This window comes from Macaca nemestrina, chromosome X (genome assembly GCF_043159975.1).
Source record: "Macaca nemestrina isolate mMacNem1 chromosome X, mMacNem.hap1, whole genome shotgun sequence".
NCBI classification, from domain to species: Eukaryota; Metazoa; Chordata; class Mammalia; order Primates; family Cercopithecidae; genus Macaca; species Macaca nemestrina.
This window is the reverse complement of record NC_092145.1, coordinates 136270749-136284249: the sequence shown is the minus strand read 5'-3', so window position 1 is coordinate 136284249 and position 13501 is coordinate 136270749. Positions and strand designations below refer to the sequence as shown.

The 13501-nt window shown below is 44.0% G+C and overlaps 1 protein-coding gene across 1 annotated transcript; it reads left to right on the top strand.

Annotated features, from left to right (window-relative positions):
• Nucleotides 1-7446: 7446 nt before the first annotated feature.
• LOC105470437 (transcription factor SPT20 homolog-like 1) lies at nucleotides 7447-12539 on the top strand. Its single transcript, XM_071088503.1, has one exon. The coding sequence runs from the start codon at nucleotides 7458-7460 to the stop codon at nucleotides 10137-10139; it is 2682 nt and encodes an 893-aa protein (XP_070944604.1). The 5' UTR covers nucleotides 7447-7457; the 3' UTR covers nucleotides 10140-12539.
• Nucleotides 12540-13501: the final 962 nt, after the last annotated feature.

The following is a 13501-nucleotide window of genomic DNA, read 5'->3' as shown; positions in this document are numbered from 1 at the left end:
GCCTAAATAATAATAATAATAATGATAATAATGATAACAATAATAAAATCCAAGAAGAAGAGGCAAGAATGAACCCTGGACCAACCAAAGCTTGCACGTGACTGCATCCTGTGCCTACGTGCCACCACCATCGCCACCACCACTGCCACCATGCCCAAGAGAAAGGTCGAAGGGGATGCTAAAGGAGATAAAGCCAAAGTGCGGACAAACCACAGAGAAGATCCACGAGGTTGTCTGCTAAACCTGCTCCTCAAAAGTCAGAGCCCAAACCTAAAAAGGCCCCTGCAAAGAAGGGAGAGAAGGTACCCAAAAGGAAAAAGGGAAAGGCTGATGTCGGCAAGGAGGGGAATAACCCTGCAGAAAATGGAGATGCCAAACAGAGCAGGCACAGAGAGCTGAAGGTGCCAGAGATGCTGAGGGAAGTGTGTGCATTTTTGATAACTGTGTACTTCTAGTGACTGCACAGTTTGAAATACTATGTCACTAATAGAACGTTTCAGAAGCTGGATTGATGTGGGGAAAACACCTTTCCCAAGACTTCGTCTTGGCTCCCAGGAGGAGGGACTCCCTAACTTTGACACACGTGGCCACCTTGGCATTTCAAAAGTCTTGTGGTATGGAAAAACAAATTCATTTTTATGTCCTCTTTTCCCTTTCCACCTTTCAGCACAGATTTAACTCCCTTAAACCCAGACATATGTTGGGATCTCACCCCCAGTCATTGGTTACCAGTGTGTCAGGCAATCTGGACTTTCCAGTGATGCCACTGAGATAGCACCCCTCAAAAGAGCAGTGGTTCTGTTCCTAGATGGTGGATCTTCAGACAAATTCGGCCATTTTCATTTCACTTCCTGAAAGTCAGGGTCAGCTCGTGAAAAGTTGTTAAACAACATTCTAAATGTGAAATGTTAACCCTCACTCTAAACTTTCCCTGTTCAGAGCATCAGATGAAAACTTCATTGGGTTCTATAGTGGCTTTCTGATTTTTGGTAGTCCATTGAAGAAGGGAGTTTGAAAGTTGCATACTGTTAACGATTGTCTGCCCGTGTCTGCCTGAAATACCAGGATTGTTTATGGAAAGTATCTTTAATAAAGCTGGATACAGTTTGTCTTGGAAAAAAAAAAGCCACTCCACTCCTGTGAGGCAGGAGCCACTGCACCCGGCCTCGGTCAATCAAGTCTTGAAACACATTATCACCTACTACTGTGGGGTTATTGAGGGCAGGGCACAACTGGGAACACGGCCCACCCCGGGCTACCCTTCACTGCTCCATGACAGCATCGTCACATAGAGGAAGACATATCCGCAGGTGGTGGCCCAGAACAGGAGCTCACAAAGCAGAAAGGGTGATGCCAAGTGGATGACTCAGGAGCAGGCAGATGACGAACCTCTTTTTCTGCAAATATAATGGAAAAAAGTCATCTTTGAAGAGAGTAGAGGAAGCTAATGTTTGCGTTACACTTAGAGTTTAAGTTTCACACCAGATATGAGAGGTTCTTACAAGAGATGATACTTTTGTATGTTGGCTTTGTAAAGGCCAGATTGTTATAAAAATGGTGATGGCACAAGGCAATGACTGTCTTGAGCCAGAAGAATGGATAATGAACAATCTTTCCAGAAAAATGTAGGCCAGGAGTCATATCCAGCTTTCATATCTGACAAAACTAAAATTATAGTTGGGGCTATCATCTTTTCTTAGCAATGCATTTTGACTGTAATTTGGTATTAGACAGTGTTACATACTTAGTAACATTAGTCAGCCTTATTAAAATGGATCTGATGACACAATTTTTTTCTTTTAAAAATATTTTAAGTTTTTACTCTTTTCAAAATGTGGAATGACTAAACAGGAGGTACTTTGTCTACAGGAACTTCTTTGGGTAAGGTAAAACAGTGAAATTTGATATACATATAATTTTAATATATGAATACATTATACACATATTAAAGCTATACATATACTGAACCTGCTAGTTTCCCTTATATATTTATATTTTCATATTAACCCTATATATTTATCTATACTGTTGAGATATTTCCATATAAAATTTTAGTATTTATATATATATAATTAAACATATAGACACAAATACATACAAATAGAATTGTATTTTTCTGAACACCAAGTATAATTTTTTTGACATGGAGTCTTGCTCTGTCACCCAGACTGGAGTGCAGTGGCATGATCTCAGCTCACTGCAACCTCCAACTCCCAGGTTCAAGCAACCCCCCCACCTAAGCCTCCCGAATAGCTGGGATTACAGGTGCCTGTCACTATACTTGGCTGATTTTTGTATTTTTAGTAGAGATGGGGTTTCACCATGTTGGCCAGGCTGGTCTCGAACTCCTGACCTCAGGTGATCTGCCCGCCTTGGCCTCCCAAAGTGCTGGGATTACAGGTGTGAGCCACCACGCCCGGCTTGAACACCAATTATAATTTTAATTCTCCAAGCCACATTTGGTAATTCTTGTAAAACCATGCAATCTATAGGCTGATTTAGGCACTAGAGTATTGTGGATAGTGAAAAAGATTTTTGGGTGTTAGCCCTTGTCTTTGGAAGCCTTTCTAAGTGGTAGCATGGGCCTACTTTCTACCTCTGCAGGTAGGGTACAATGAATGTAAGTGAGTCTTTGAATGATGATGCTTGTCTTAGTCCATTCGGCCTACTAAAACAAACTACCATAGACTGAGTGGCTTATAGACAACAGATTTATTTCTCTCTGTTCTGGTGGCTGAAAAGTCTAAGATCCAGGTGCAAATAGATTCAGCGTCTGGTGAGGGCCCACTTCATCCTTTATATATGGTGCCTTCTTGCAGTGTCTTCACATGGTAGAAGGGGCAAGGCAGCTCTCTAGGGCCTTTTTTTTTTTTTTTTAATCAGGGCACTGATCCCATTTATAAGGGCTCTGCCCTCATGTCCTAATCCACCTCCCAAAGACACCACCTCCTAATACCATCACATTGGAGGTTAGGATTTCAACATATGAATCTGGGAGGGATGTAAACATTGAGTTCATAACAATGTTAATCTTGCTTTGTCTCTGCATCTTGATCCTGAATGTTGTTTTCACGATGTCTCGTGGATGTGAATACATTTTGGACCTGTTCATTTCCTTGTGATTTTCCTCTTTCTAATGTTTTGAGGGTCTGCGGAGTGAGGTTCTAATGGACTGTAAGCTTCACCTGAGGAAGTGCTTCACCTTGGGAAGAATTAGAAATAGGAAAAAACCCAACTCTTGTCTTGTTTTCAACTCCTACAATCAGTTAGCAAGCCCTGTTCAAAATATCTGAGATATGACTTAAGTATTTCCTTTACATCTTCACAAACACTGACTTCATTAGTTGCCACTGGGGTATTGCAATCACTTCCTAATCTGTTTCCTGCCACCAATCTCACTCCACTCCAGTCCACTGTTGTCACCATGACTACAGTTAACATGCTAAAAAAGGTTACTCTTCCTCTCCAAACTGTTAATTAGTTCCCCACTGTCCCCAGGAAATAAAAGGTTTCTGAAGCAATTAGAAGGATGGTGGTGAGGGGGAAAATAGCTAACCTTTAATGAGTTCTTGCAATGTGCCAGGCATTGTTCTATGGACACAATTTATTTGGACTATGTCACTTAACTTTAAAACAACTAAATGAGTAGTCATCATCATCATTATCATCATTTCAATTTGTAAGTGAAGAAACAGGAACACAGAAGAGTTAAATAACTTGCTCAAGGGCACACAAATAATTAATGGAACAAGGATTTGGGCCTTGTAAGCTACAGAAATTGACAAGATGGTTCTAAAATGTACAGTTTATGGAAAAGCAAAATGACTAGGAGAGCCAAAACTACTTTGCAAAAGAAGAACAAAGTTGGAAAGTATCACTACTTGATTTAAAAAATTATTGTAAAGCTACAGTAATAAAGACACAATGATATTGGTACAAAGACAGACATATAGATCAGTGGAATAGAATAGAACTTCATATATATGGTCAATCTTTTTTTTTTTTTTTTTTTTTACAAAGGTATAAAGGCAATTCAGTGGACAAAGAATAGTCTTTTCAACAAAGGATGCTGGAATGTTTGGATATCCATATGCAAAAAATAAACCATGACTTATACTTCACACCTTATACAAAAATTAACTCGAAATGGACCATAAGCCTAAATGTAATGCCTCAGCCTCCCAAGATGCTGGGAATATAGATGTGAGCCACTGTATCTGGCCGTGGATGAATCTTAAACATAGGTATGCGAAGGAAGCCAGTCACAAAGGCTATATGCTTTATGATTCCATTTATATGACTTCCATTTACATGCCCTTCTGGTAAGGCAAATCTATATGCACAGAAGAAAGATAACCAGTTGCCAGGGATTCTGGGTGGCGGGAAGAAGTTGACTCCAAAGATGCACGACGGAATTTTGTTTTGCAAGATGGAACAGTCTATCACTTGATTACAGTGGTGGTTGCATGGCTATACATATTTTTCAACACTCACAGAACTGAAAAGGATGAATTTTACTCTGTGTCTATTATATTTAATTTTTTAAAATTTCATGCTTGACCCAGAATGGGTATAGAAAAAGAAATTAGGCCAAGTGCGGTGGCTCACACCTGTAAACCCAGCACTTTGGGAGGCTGAGGCAGGAGGATTGCTTGAGCCCAGGAGTTGGAGACCAGCCTGGGCAACCTGGCAAAATCCCATCTCTAAAAAAAAATACAAAAATTAGCCAGGCATGGTGGTGCATGCCTGTTGTCCCATTTACTCAGGAGGCTGAGGCAAGCAGACTGGTTGAGCCCAGGAAGTGGAGGCCAGAAGGTCAAGGCTGCAGTGAGCCGTGATTGCACCACTGCACTCCAGCCTGGGTGACAGAGCAAGATCCTGTCTCAAAAAAAAAAAAAAAAAAAGAAAGAAAGAAAGAAAGAAAGAAATTTACGAATTGAAAATTATGTAAATTATCTTGCAATTAATTGAATTCTCTTATTTCTCTAGCAAAGGTGAGTCTGGCCAGGACATTTCTTAGCATGTGAATCTCTGCTGAGCTGCTACAGGGGAGGGCTGTAGTTGGAGATCTTTTAATGAACCAGAGTGCTCATTAACGTGCTTGGAAGGCTCAAAGGATGGTGTGTACACAGAGTAATTTTTTTCTAAAAACATCATATTGTGTAAAAACAAGGCAATTAGGCAGCTCAAGTAAAGGGGATAGCCAACCCATGATAGGCAGTGTCAGGCCCACACACACACACACACACACACACACACAGGTTCACAGCCTCTTCCAGTGCACCTGTGGCCTAGGCAGCCTTGGCATCTTCTCTCTGGGAAGTCAAGAGTGAGTCACATCTTCCATTTTTAGTCTTGTTAGTGTTAATACCTGAAAAAACCTTACATGAAATTGCCCATTTCACTAGGATGGAATACAATTTCACTTCTCCATATGCCCAGATATATGACATAGAACATTATCTACATCATTAAGAATGAATGGCTGACTTGTCTCACTTATCTTCAGTCCTAAATGCAGCAAATGCTGCCAGTACCATGTCCATCTCCCCTAGGCACTCATCATTCTGTACACACAAAGTCTTACTGCAATCACCTGTAACTCTGTCTGAGAGCATCCTCAAGCCACATCAGCATGGGTGGCCCCTGTATATGGCAACCAGAAGTATCAGGAAATAACATTCCCAGCACTGTCCTAAGTCAATGAGAAAGAAGTGGATGAATAAATACCCCAGCTTCCTTGCCTCTAGGGCAGAACAATCTGAGGCTTCTTCTGTACTGTCTTCCAAGGTCCTCAGCATGGACCAGTTTTCCGGAGCTGCTTGTGCTCAGGAATACGTCTTCCATTGTTTCCCCATCCCTGACTCAGCTCCCCTTTCTGTCACCAATGCTTCTAAGGATTAGCACCCAAAGAAACTACTCCCACTCAAATCCTCTCCTCCGGGAATGCTTTTGGGGAAACCCAAGTGAAGACACGGGCAATTCACCAGCTGAAGATCGAGTCCATCCCATGGCAGGGCGGGCAGACGTACCTCTCTAATAAGTGAGATGCACCCTGGGATATCAGCTGGGGGAGGGGCAGAATTTAGATCACACTCATGGATCAGAAAAACAGGCTATGGAGTAGTTCTCCCCAGAAAAGCATTATTGATCTTGTCCAATAAAACAAACACAAACAAACAAACTGGGAGATTTCAAGGCAACAAAGTTAATGGAAAACAATGTCCCATAGGTTACCTAAGATTGAACGATAACACTGCAAATCCATCATTAGGATCTCAGCTAAGGTCTACAGTTTAGTCTCATCATTGAAAATGTATTGCCATCACCTGGAACAATTGTTCTCATCCTTATCAGGTGCAAATCACCTTGTAGAAATGAATGGTTTCATGTCTCTCTACCATCCTGAACTGCAATCCATAGACAATGTAATGACCCACCACGTAATTTTTTAATCTGTAAGTGCCCTAACTCAACACATGGAGAAATAAAAGGTGAGTAATTATGTAAATGAACGTCATGTACTGGTGCATCTACATGAACACCCCCAGGCGGGAGCTCACTGGACGACGACACGAAGAATCCTGACGTTTGCCACAACCTGTGGGTTCTCCGGGCATGGAAGCATTGCCACTTCGGGCTCATTCCGCAGCCCAGTGGCTGACGGATACCGGCAGCAGCGCTGCCATTGATGGCAAGAGATTCCAAAAATGCCAACAATTGTTGAAGTTTCCACCAAGACCAGTGACAACTTCCCATGATTTCCCGACAGTGTCATTCCTGTGGAAACTGATCTCTATGCACCGTACGAAAGATGCATCTATACCGTCGTCGGTAGCCTGTACTTTTGCATGTACGCTTTCAAGGTGAAATGGCAAGTGGTCGAGTGCAAGTGCTGGCAGCAGACCCGGAAGTGCAGCGGGTGAACCTCGCGCCCAGGAGGCCAGAGAAGCAGGAGCCCCGGAACCTGCGGTGCAGCGAGTGCGCATGCGCAAAGACGGGGCCCAGGAGCTGACCCCGGCCCTGCAGTTCCCTTCCGGTGCAGCATGCAGAGACGCAAAGCCCCGGGCCACGACGACGACCCCTCAAGTACCGATGTTTTAAGAAACCCTCAAACAGATTGGGTAGCGCTTCCCTGGGGGCGGTTTTCTGGGCAGGTGCCCGGACAGTGCCCAGGAGCTGACCCCGGCCCTCCCGCTCACTTCCGGTCCAGCACGCCGAGACGCGAAGCCAGTGCCAGGTCTACTACCCCTCAGGTACCGATGTTTTCAGAAACCGTCAAACAGATTGGGTAGCGCTTCCCTGGGGGCGGGTTTCTGGGCAGATGCCCATGTAGAACTCAGTGTGGACTTGCGGCATCTTGCGGTTCTGTACATTAATATGACAGCCGTAATTCCATCCTGCTTCACCACGCACATGCATTTTCTCTCCTCTTAGGGGCCCTGTTTTCTGTTACAATGGATAGAGATTTAGAACAGGCTCTGGATCGCGCAGAGAATATCATTGAAATTGCCCAACAGAGACCTCCTAGAAGGAGATACTCACCTAGGGCGGGAAAAACTCTGCAGGAAAAACTTTATGACATTTATGTAGAAGAATGTGGAAAAGAGCCTGAGGATCCTCAGGAATTGAGAAGCAATGTAAACTTGTTAGAAAAGCTTGTTAGGAGAGAGTCCTTGCCATGTTTACTGGTCAATCTATACCCAGGCAATCAGGGGTATTCTGTGATGCTCCAGAGAAAAGATGGGTCCTTTGCAGAGACCATTCGACTCCCTTATGATGAAAGGGCATTGCTCGACTACTTGGATGCAGAAGAATTACCCCCTGCTTTGGCTGATGTCCTTGATAAAGCTTCGGTTAACATTTTTCATAGTGGGTGTGTCATAGTAGAAGTTCGTGACTACAGGCAGTCCAGTAATATGCAACCTCCTGGTTACCAAAGCAGGCATATTCTCCTACGTCCAACAATGCAGACTTTAGCCCATGATGTGAAGATGATGACAAGAGATGTCCAGAAATGGAGCCAGGAAGACAAGCTGCAGCTTGAGAGCCAACTGATCTTAGCGACAGCTGAACCACTGTGTCTCGATCCTTCTGTAGCAGTCGCCTGCACTGCAAACAGGCTGCTGTACAACAAGCAAAAGATGAATACCGACCCGATGAAACGGTGCCTCCAGAGGTATTCGTGGCCCTCTGTAAGGTCACAGCAGGAGCGGTCTGACTATCCACCTCCTCCTGAGATGAGAGTGTCGACTTCTGGCCAAAAAGAAGAAAGAAAAGCAGGTCAGCCTTATGAGCTGGACATTGCTAAAGCAGGACGTTGTGTAGACATGTGGAAACGCAGATCCTGGGATTTGGCCGTGCCTTCGGAAGTGGATGTGGAGAAACTTGCTAAAGAGTGTCAGCCCGTCACAGCTGCTGAGCCACAGCTGCCAGTCTGGCCAGCCCAGGAGGTAGAAGACCCTTTTGGATTTGGATGGGAAGCTGGCTCTCAGGCCTGGGACACCAAGCCAAGCATCATGCAGTCGTTTAATGATCCACTTCTCTGTGGTAAAATACGGCCCCGTAAAAAAGCCAGGCAGAAGAGCCAGAAGTCTCCCTGGCAGCCCTTCCCAGATGACCATGCAGCTGGTCTCAGGCCTGGGTCAGAGACTGATGCTGGGAGGGCAGTGAGTCAGGCCCAGGAATCGGTGCAGAGCAGAGTCAAAGGTCCAGGCAAGATGCCACACAGCTCCAGTGGCCCAGCCAGTGTCAGTCAGCTCTCTTCATGGAAAACACCAGAACAGCCTAAGCCTGTGTGGGTCCAGTCTTCAGTATTGGGGAAAGGAGAGAAACATCCACCTCCCCGAAACCAACTTCCCTCAAGCTCAGGAAAGAATTCTTCAGGTACCAGTTTCCCCCCACAACAGGCAGGCAGCTCTCTTAAGCGTCCTTTTCCTGCTGCTGCTGCCGCTCCTGCGGCTTCTGCCGCGTCTCCTGCTGCTGCAGTTGCTGCTGCTGCAGTTGCTGCTGCTGCTGCAGTTGCTGCTGCTGCTCCTGCCGCTTCTCCCGCTGCTGCTGCTGCTGCTGCTGCTGCTGCTCCTGCTCCTGCTCCTGCTCCTGCTCCTGCTCCTGCTCCTGCCACTGCTCCTGCTCCTGCTCCTGCTCCTGCCACTGCTCCTGCTCCTGCTGTAGCTGCTGCTTCTGCAGCACCAAGTCATTCTCAGAAGCCCTCTGTGCATTTCATTCAAGTTAGCAGGCCCTATCCAGCTGCCCAGCCCCCCACCAGATTCATAAAAATAGCCCCAGCCATTCAGGTCAGGACAGGCTCCACTGGCCTAAAGGCCATCAACATGGAGGGCCCAGTCCGGGCAGCCCAGGCTTTGGGTAGCAGTTTCAAGCCTGTGCAGGCCCCTGGCTCGGGTGGCCCGGCTCCTGCAGGAATCAGTGGCAGTGGCCTTCAGTCCTCAGGAGGTCCACTACCAGATGCAAAGCCCAGTGCAGCACAGGCATCTTCTCAAGCACCCCTTCAGTTTTTCCTAAATACTCCTGAAGGTCTCAGGCCCATGACTGTCCTCCAGGTTCCACAGGGCTCCGTGGTTTTGAGCAGCACGCAGCAGCAGTTCCATCAGCTGGTTTCCCTGCAGCAGCTCCAGCAGCCCACAGCTGCTCACCGTCCTCAGCCAGGGCCACAGGGTTCCGCACAAGGTATGAGCACTCAAGGGCAGGCCTTCCCTGCTCAGCAGCTTCTTAAGGTGAACCCCACTGGAGCAGGTAGTGGTCTGCAGCCCCACACTGGGTTGGGTCTACTTGGCTCTGCCCAGGTTCCTCAGCAGGGTATCCAGCTCCCCTCTGTCTTGAGGCAGCAGCAGCAGCCACAGCTGCGGCTGAAGCTGCAACCGCGGTCACAGCCGCAGCTGCCACAGCCGCCGAAGCTGCAACTGCAGCAGCAGCCACAGCCACAGCAGGAGCAGCCACAGTCACAGCAGCCACAGCCGCAGCATATCCAGCTCCAGACGCAGCAGTTGAGAGTCCTGCAGCAGCCAGTGTTTTTGGCAACAGGCGCTGTTCAGATAGTGCAGCCACATCCAGGTGGGCAAGCAGCGAGCCAGTCGGTAGTGCAGACGAAGGGAGGCAAGCCAACCCCACCAGCGCCCTGAGGCTTGTGGTTGTTTGTCTCTCTTTTAAAAGCACAGGAGCACTGACCCAAATGAATTCCCAGTTTTTACTTGAGTTTTGTGTTTTTTTTCCTCATGTTTTGGTATTTTACATTTTAAAATACACATTTTACACAGAAGCACAATCCACTAATTTTTATTTAGAAACAGGGAAGTGATCTCCTAAAGGAGCATTGTTTTGCTTAAGTTACTCCTTTTGTTGTCGTTGCTGTTGATATAATTAGTTTTAATATAGTATTTTAAAGTGTCCAAATCCCAACCAGTTTGAGTTTAAACTTGTGAAGTGTATAATTTCTCTAAAGCCATAAGATGGCAATACCAACAATGTTAATATTTTAACAAGATTTTAATTTTAAGTTAATATTTTAACAAGAAGAGCAGGATTAAGTTTTTTAAAATGGTGGTAAAAACATATAATCTAAAATGGACCACCTTAATTATTTTAAGTGCGCAGTTCAATAGTATTAAGTCCACCCCCACAGTTGTGCCGCAGGTTTCCAGACCATCTTACAACACTGAAACTCATGCCCATTGAATACCAGTTCCCCATTCTCCCTTGCCCAGTCCCTGGCAGCCACTGTTCTGCTTTCTTTCTCTATGAGTTCACCACCCTGGCCACTTCATGGAAGTGGAATCATATGGCATTTGTCCCTTGGTGAGTGGCTTATCTCACTTGGCATAATGTCCTCACGATCTATCCCTGCTGTCTCATGTCACATGAAGGTCATTGCTTTTTAAAAATGGTCTCACTGTACATAATATATATGAAAGTGACCCATGAATTCTGAGAAACCTCTTTCAGAAGAGCGTAATTGTATTTAGATTAATAGGTTTATGCACAATATATGGAATGGAATTATTACACATTCATTTTGAAAAATAAAATGAAAAGAAAGTACAGTACAGTGATGCTTGTTACACTGCAGTTGAGTACATGGGAGACTTCCAAAGCTATGGAATAGAATTAGTGGCAGATTTGCTTGTGTGACAGTCCCCTGCCCTTTCAAAGGCCCTGTCTGCACCTAGTGCTCCACAGAGCGAGGCTCTCTCACTGGCTTTGAAAAGGCTCTTCCTGGATGTTTTGTGTGCTCTCTCTTTATAAGATCATTTACATTTTTTGTAGTTTGTTTGCAAGAAGTTAATAGTGAAACATTTGAAAATCCATTTTATTGGTTTGCTTTTCAAATATTTGTAGCCTTGTTTCTTAAGTAGAACCCCCGTCTTTGTCTTTGTCTTTTTCTCTTTGTTGATGCGTCATCATCAGTTGTTCAGCCGTTTCTGTTCCCTCATTTTTTCCCTCATTGCAGTGAGACTCAAAGAAACATGAACTTTTGTGCGCTTTTGTTTTCCCTTTCTTTTTCCTTTTTTAACAACTAAGGGGTAATCACAGAACAACCAACCATTGTAAAGTACAGTTGTAAAGTGGCATTTAGTACATTCATGATGTTGTACAACTACCCCTTCTGTTTCCAAAACATTTTCATCACCCACCAAGAAGTCTCTGTATCCATTAAGCACTAGCTTGTCATCTTCACACCCCCAGCCTCTGGCAACCACAAATTTGCTTTCTGTTTCTATGGATTTACCTAAATATTTCCTGTAAATGTAGTCATACAGTATGTGGTCTTTTGTGTCTGGCCTCTTTCACTCGGCATAATGTTTTTGAAGTTCATCTATGTTGTAAAATGAATTGTTACTTCATTCCTTTCTGTGGTTCAATAATATTCCATTGTTTGTATACAGCACATTTTGTACATTCATCCGATGATAGACAGTTGATTTTTGTCTGTCTTCTGGCTGTTGTGCATATGGCTGCTGTCAACATTTGTGTACAAGTATTTGTTTTAGTGCCTCTTATATTTTGCTCTGTTACACCTTTGAAGGGTACCCTGTTTATATAATATTTGTTTTTCTAAGTACACATGTATGTTTCTCTGCCTTTTGCCTTAACTAAATGAAAAGAAGTTTGGTCTGGCAGTCCCAAAAGACATCAGTGAAGAGGCAGGTAACTGGTTAATCTTACTTGACAAAACCTATTACTAATGTGCTAGTGATGCTGTTAAAGAAAGATTTGGCCAACTTCAAGAAAACACATCGAATTTCCTGAGTGACACCAAGTCCATCAGATCATCCTGGGCATAATTGGGAATGGTGCCTGCACTTTTAAGAAGCAAACCAGTGCAACAGCTGGTTGCAAAGAAGAGTTTCTCCTTAGCTTTGGGTGCCAACTAGAGACCTGAACTCAGAATATCATCAGATTTGGTCTACTTCCTTCCTTTGTTGTCTATCTGGTCCTTTCAAGTACTACATGGAGCTACCAGCCAAACTTGTGCTTGAGTGATGTGGCTCTTTCTTCCCAGTCAGGCAAATAAATTCAGCTTTGTTTCAGATGACTGTTTGGCAAACTTTGTTGATTTCCTTCTAATTATCCCCACCTACTTGGTACTTTGATACAGGGTACCTTCTGAAGACATTAGCTGGCTACATTTTGTGAGTAAACTTTTTATTTATTTTAGTATCATGAGAACCTAGATACTATCCCAGGACAAGTTCAAAATTAGTTCTCTGTAGGTTGCATCTTCAGGGCTTAACAGCAGAACGTTGATGGTGAAGTGCTTGTGTGAAAGCAGTTGTCCCTAGAATGTTCTGACAGTTTGCAGAGAAGGTAGGCCTGCAGATGAGCATCCAGGAAAATCCAGGTAGGCCCAGCACAACGGGACATGTCAGGTGGAATTGAGCCTTTGTCACAGGGTGGGAATTTGGGAACAGGATTATATTCCTTGAGGATAATTGCAAGTGAAGAGAGGACCCTAGCCCTAGAGCAGTGCTATCCAATAGAAGCATAATATGAGACCCCTATATAATTTTAAATTTTCTAGTAGTTACATTTTTTAAAGTAAAAAGAAATGAGACATTACTTTGAATAATAATTTCTATTTAACCAAATATATCCCAAATATCATTCCTATCTTATCAATATTTTAAAATTCTCAATGAGACATTTTACATAAGGCTTCCAACTCCAGAGACTCTCAATTCATATATCAAATTTTCATCAAATATTTGATCTGTATTTAGATTTTGTAAACCTTACAGTTGAAAATGTAGATTCACTTTCCAAACATACTTGGAAGTTTTCCCATAATTGAATCAAGTACCAGTTTTAAAATTTAAATTAATTAAAAGTACATAAAATTTAAAATTAGTTCCTCAGTCTCGCTAGTCACATTTCAAGTGCTTAATAGTCATGTATGGATAGTGGCTATTGTGTGGGTCAGCGCAGTTCTAGAGGGACAGGAGCAAAGCAGATTATGGGGACAGAGCATCAGGCATGACCTGGGTTT

Excerpts from the sequence above, each read along its gene's own strand:
- LOC105470437 (XM_071088503.1), top strand. The coding sequence starts at position 7,458 with ATGGATAGAGATTTAGAACAGGCTCTGGATCGCGCAGAGAATATCATT.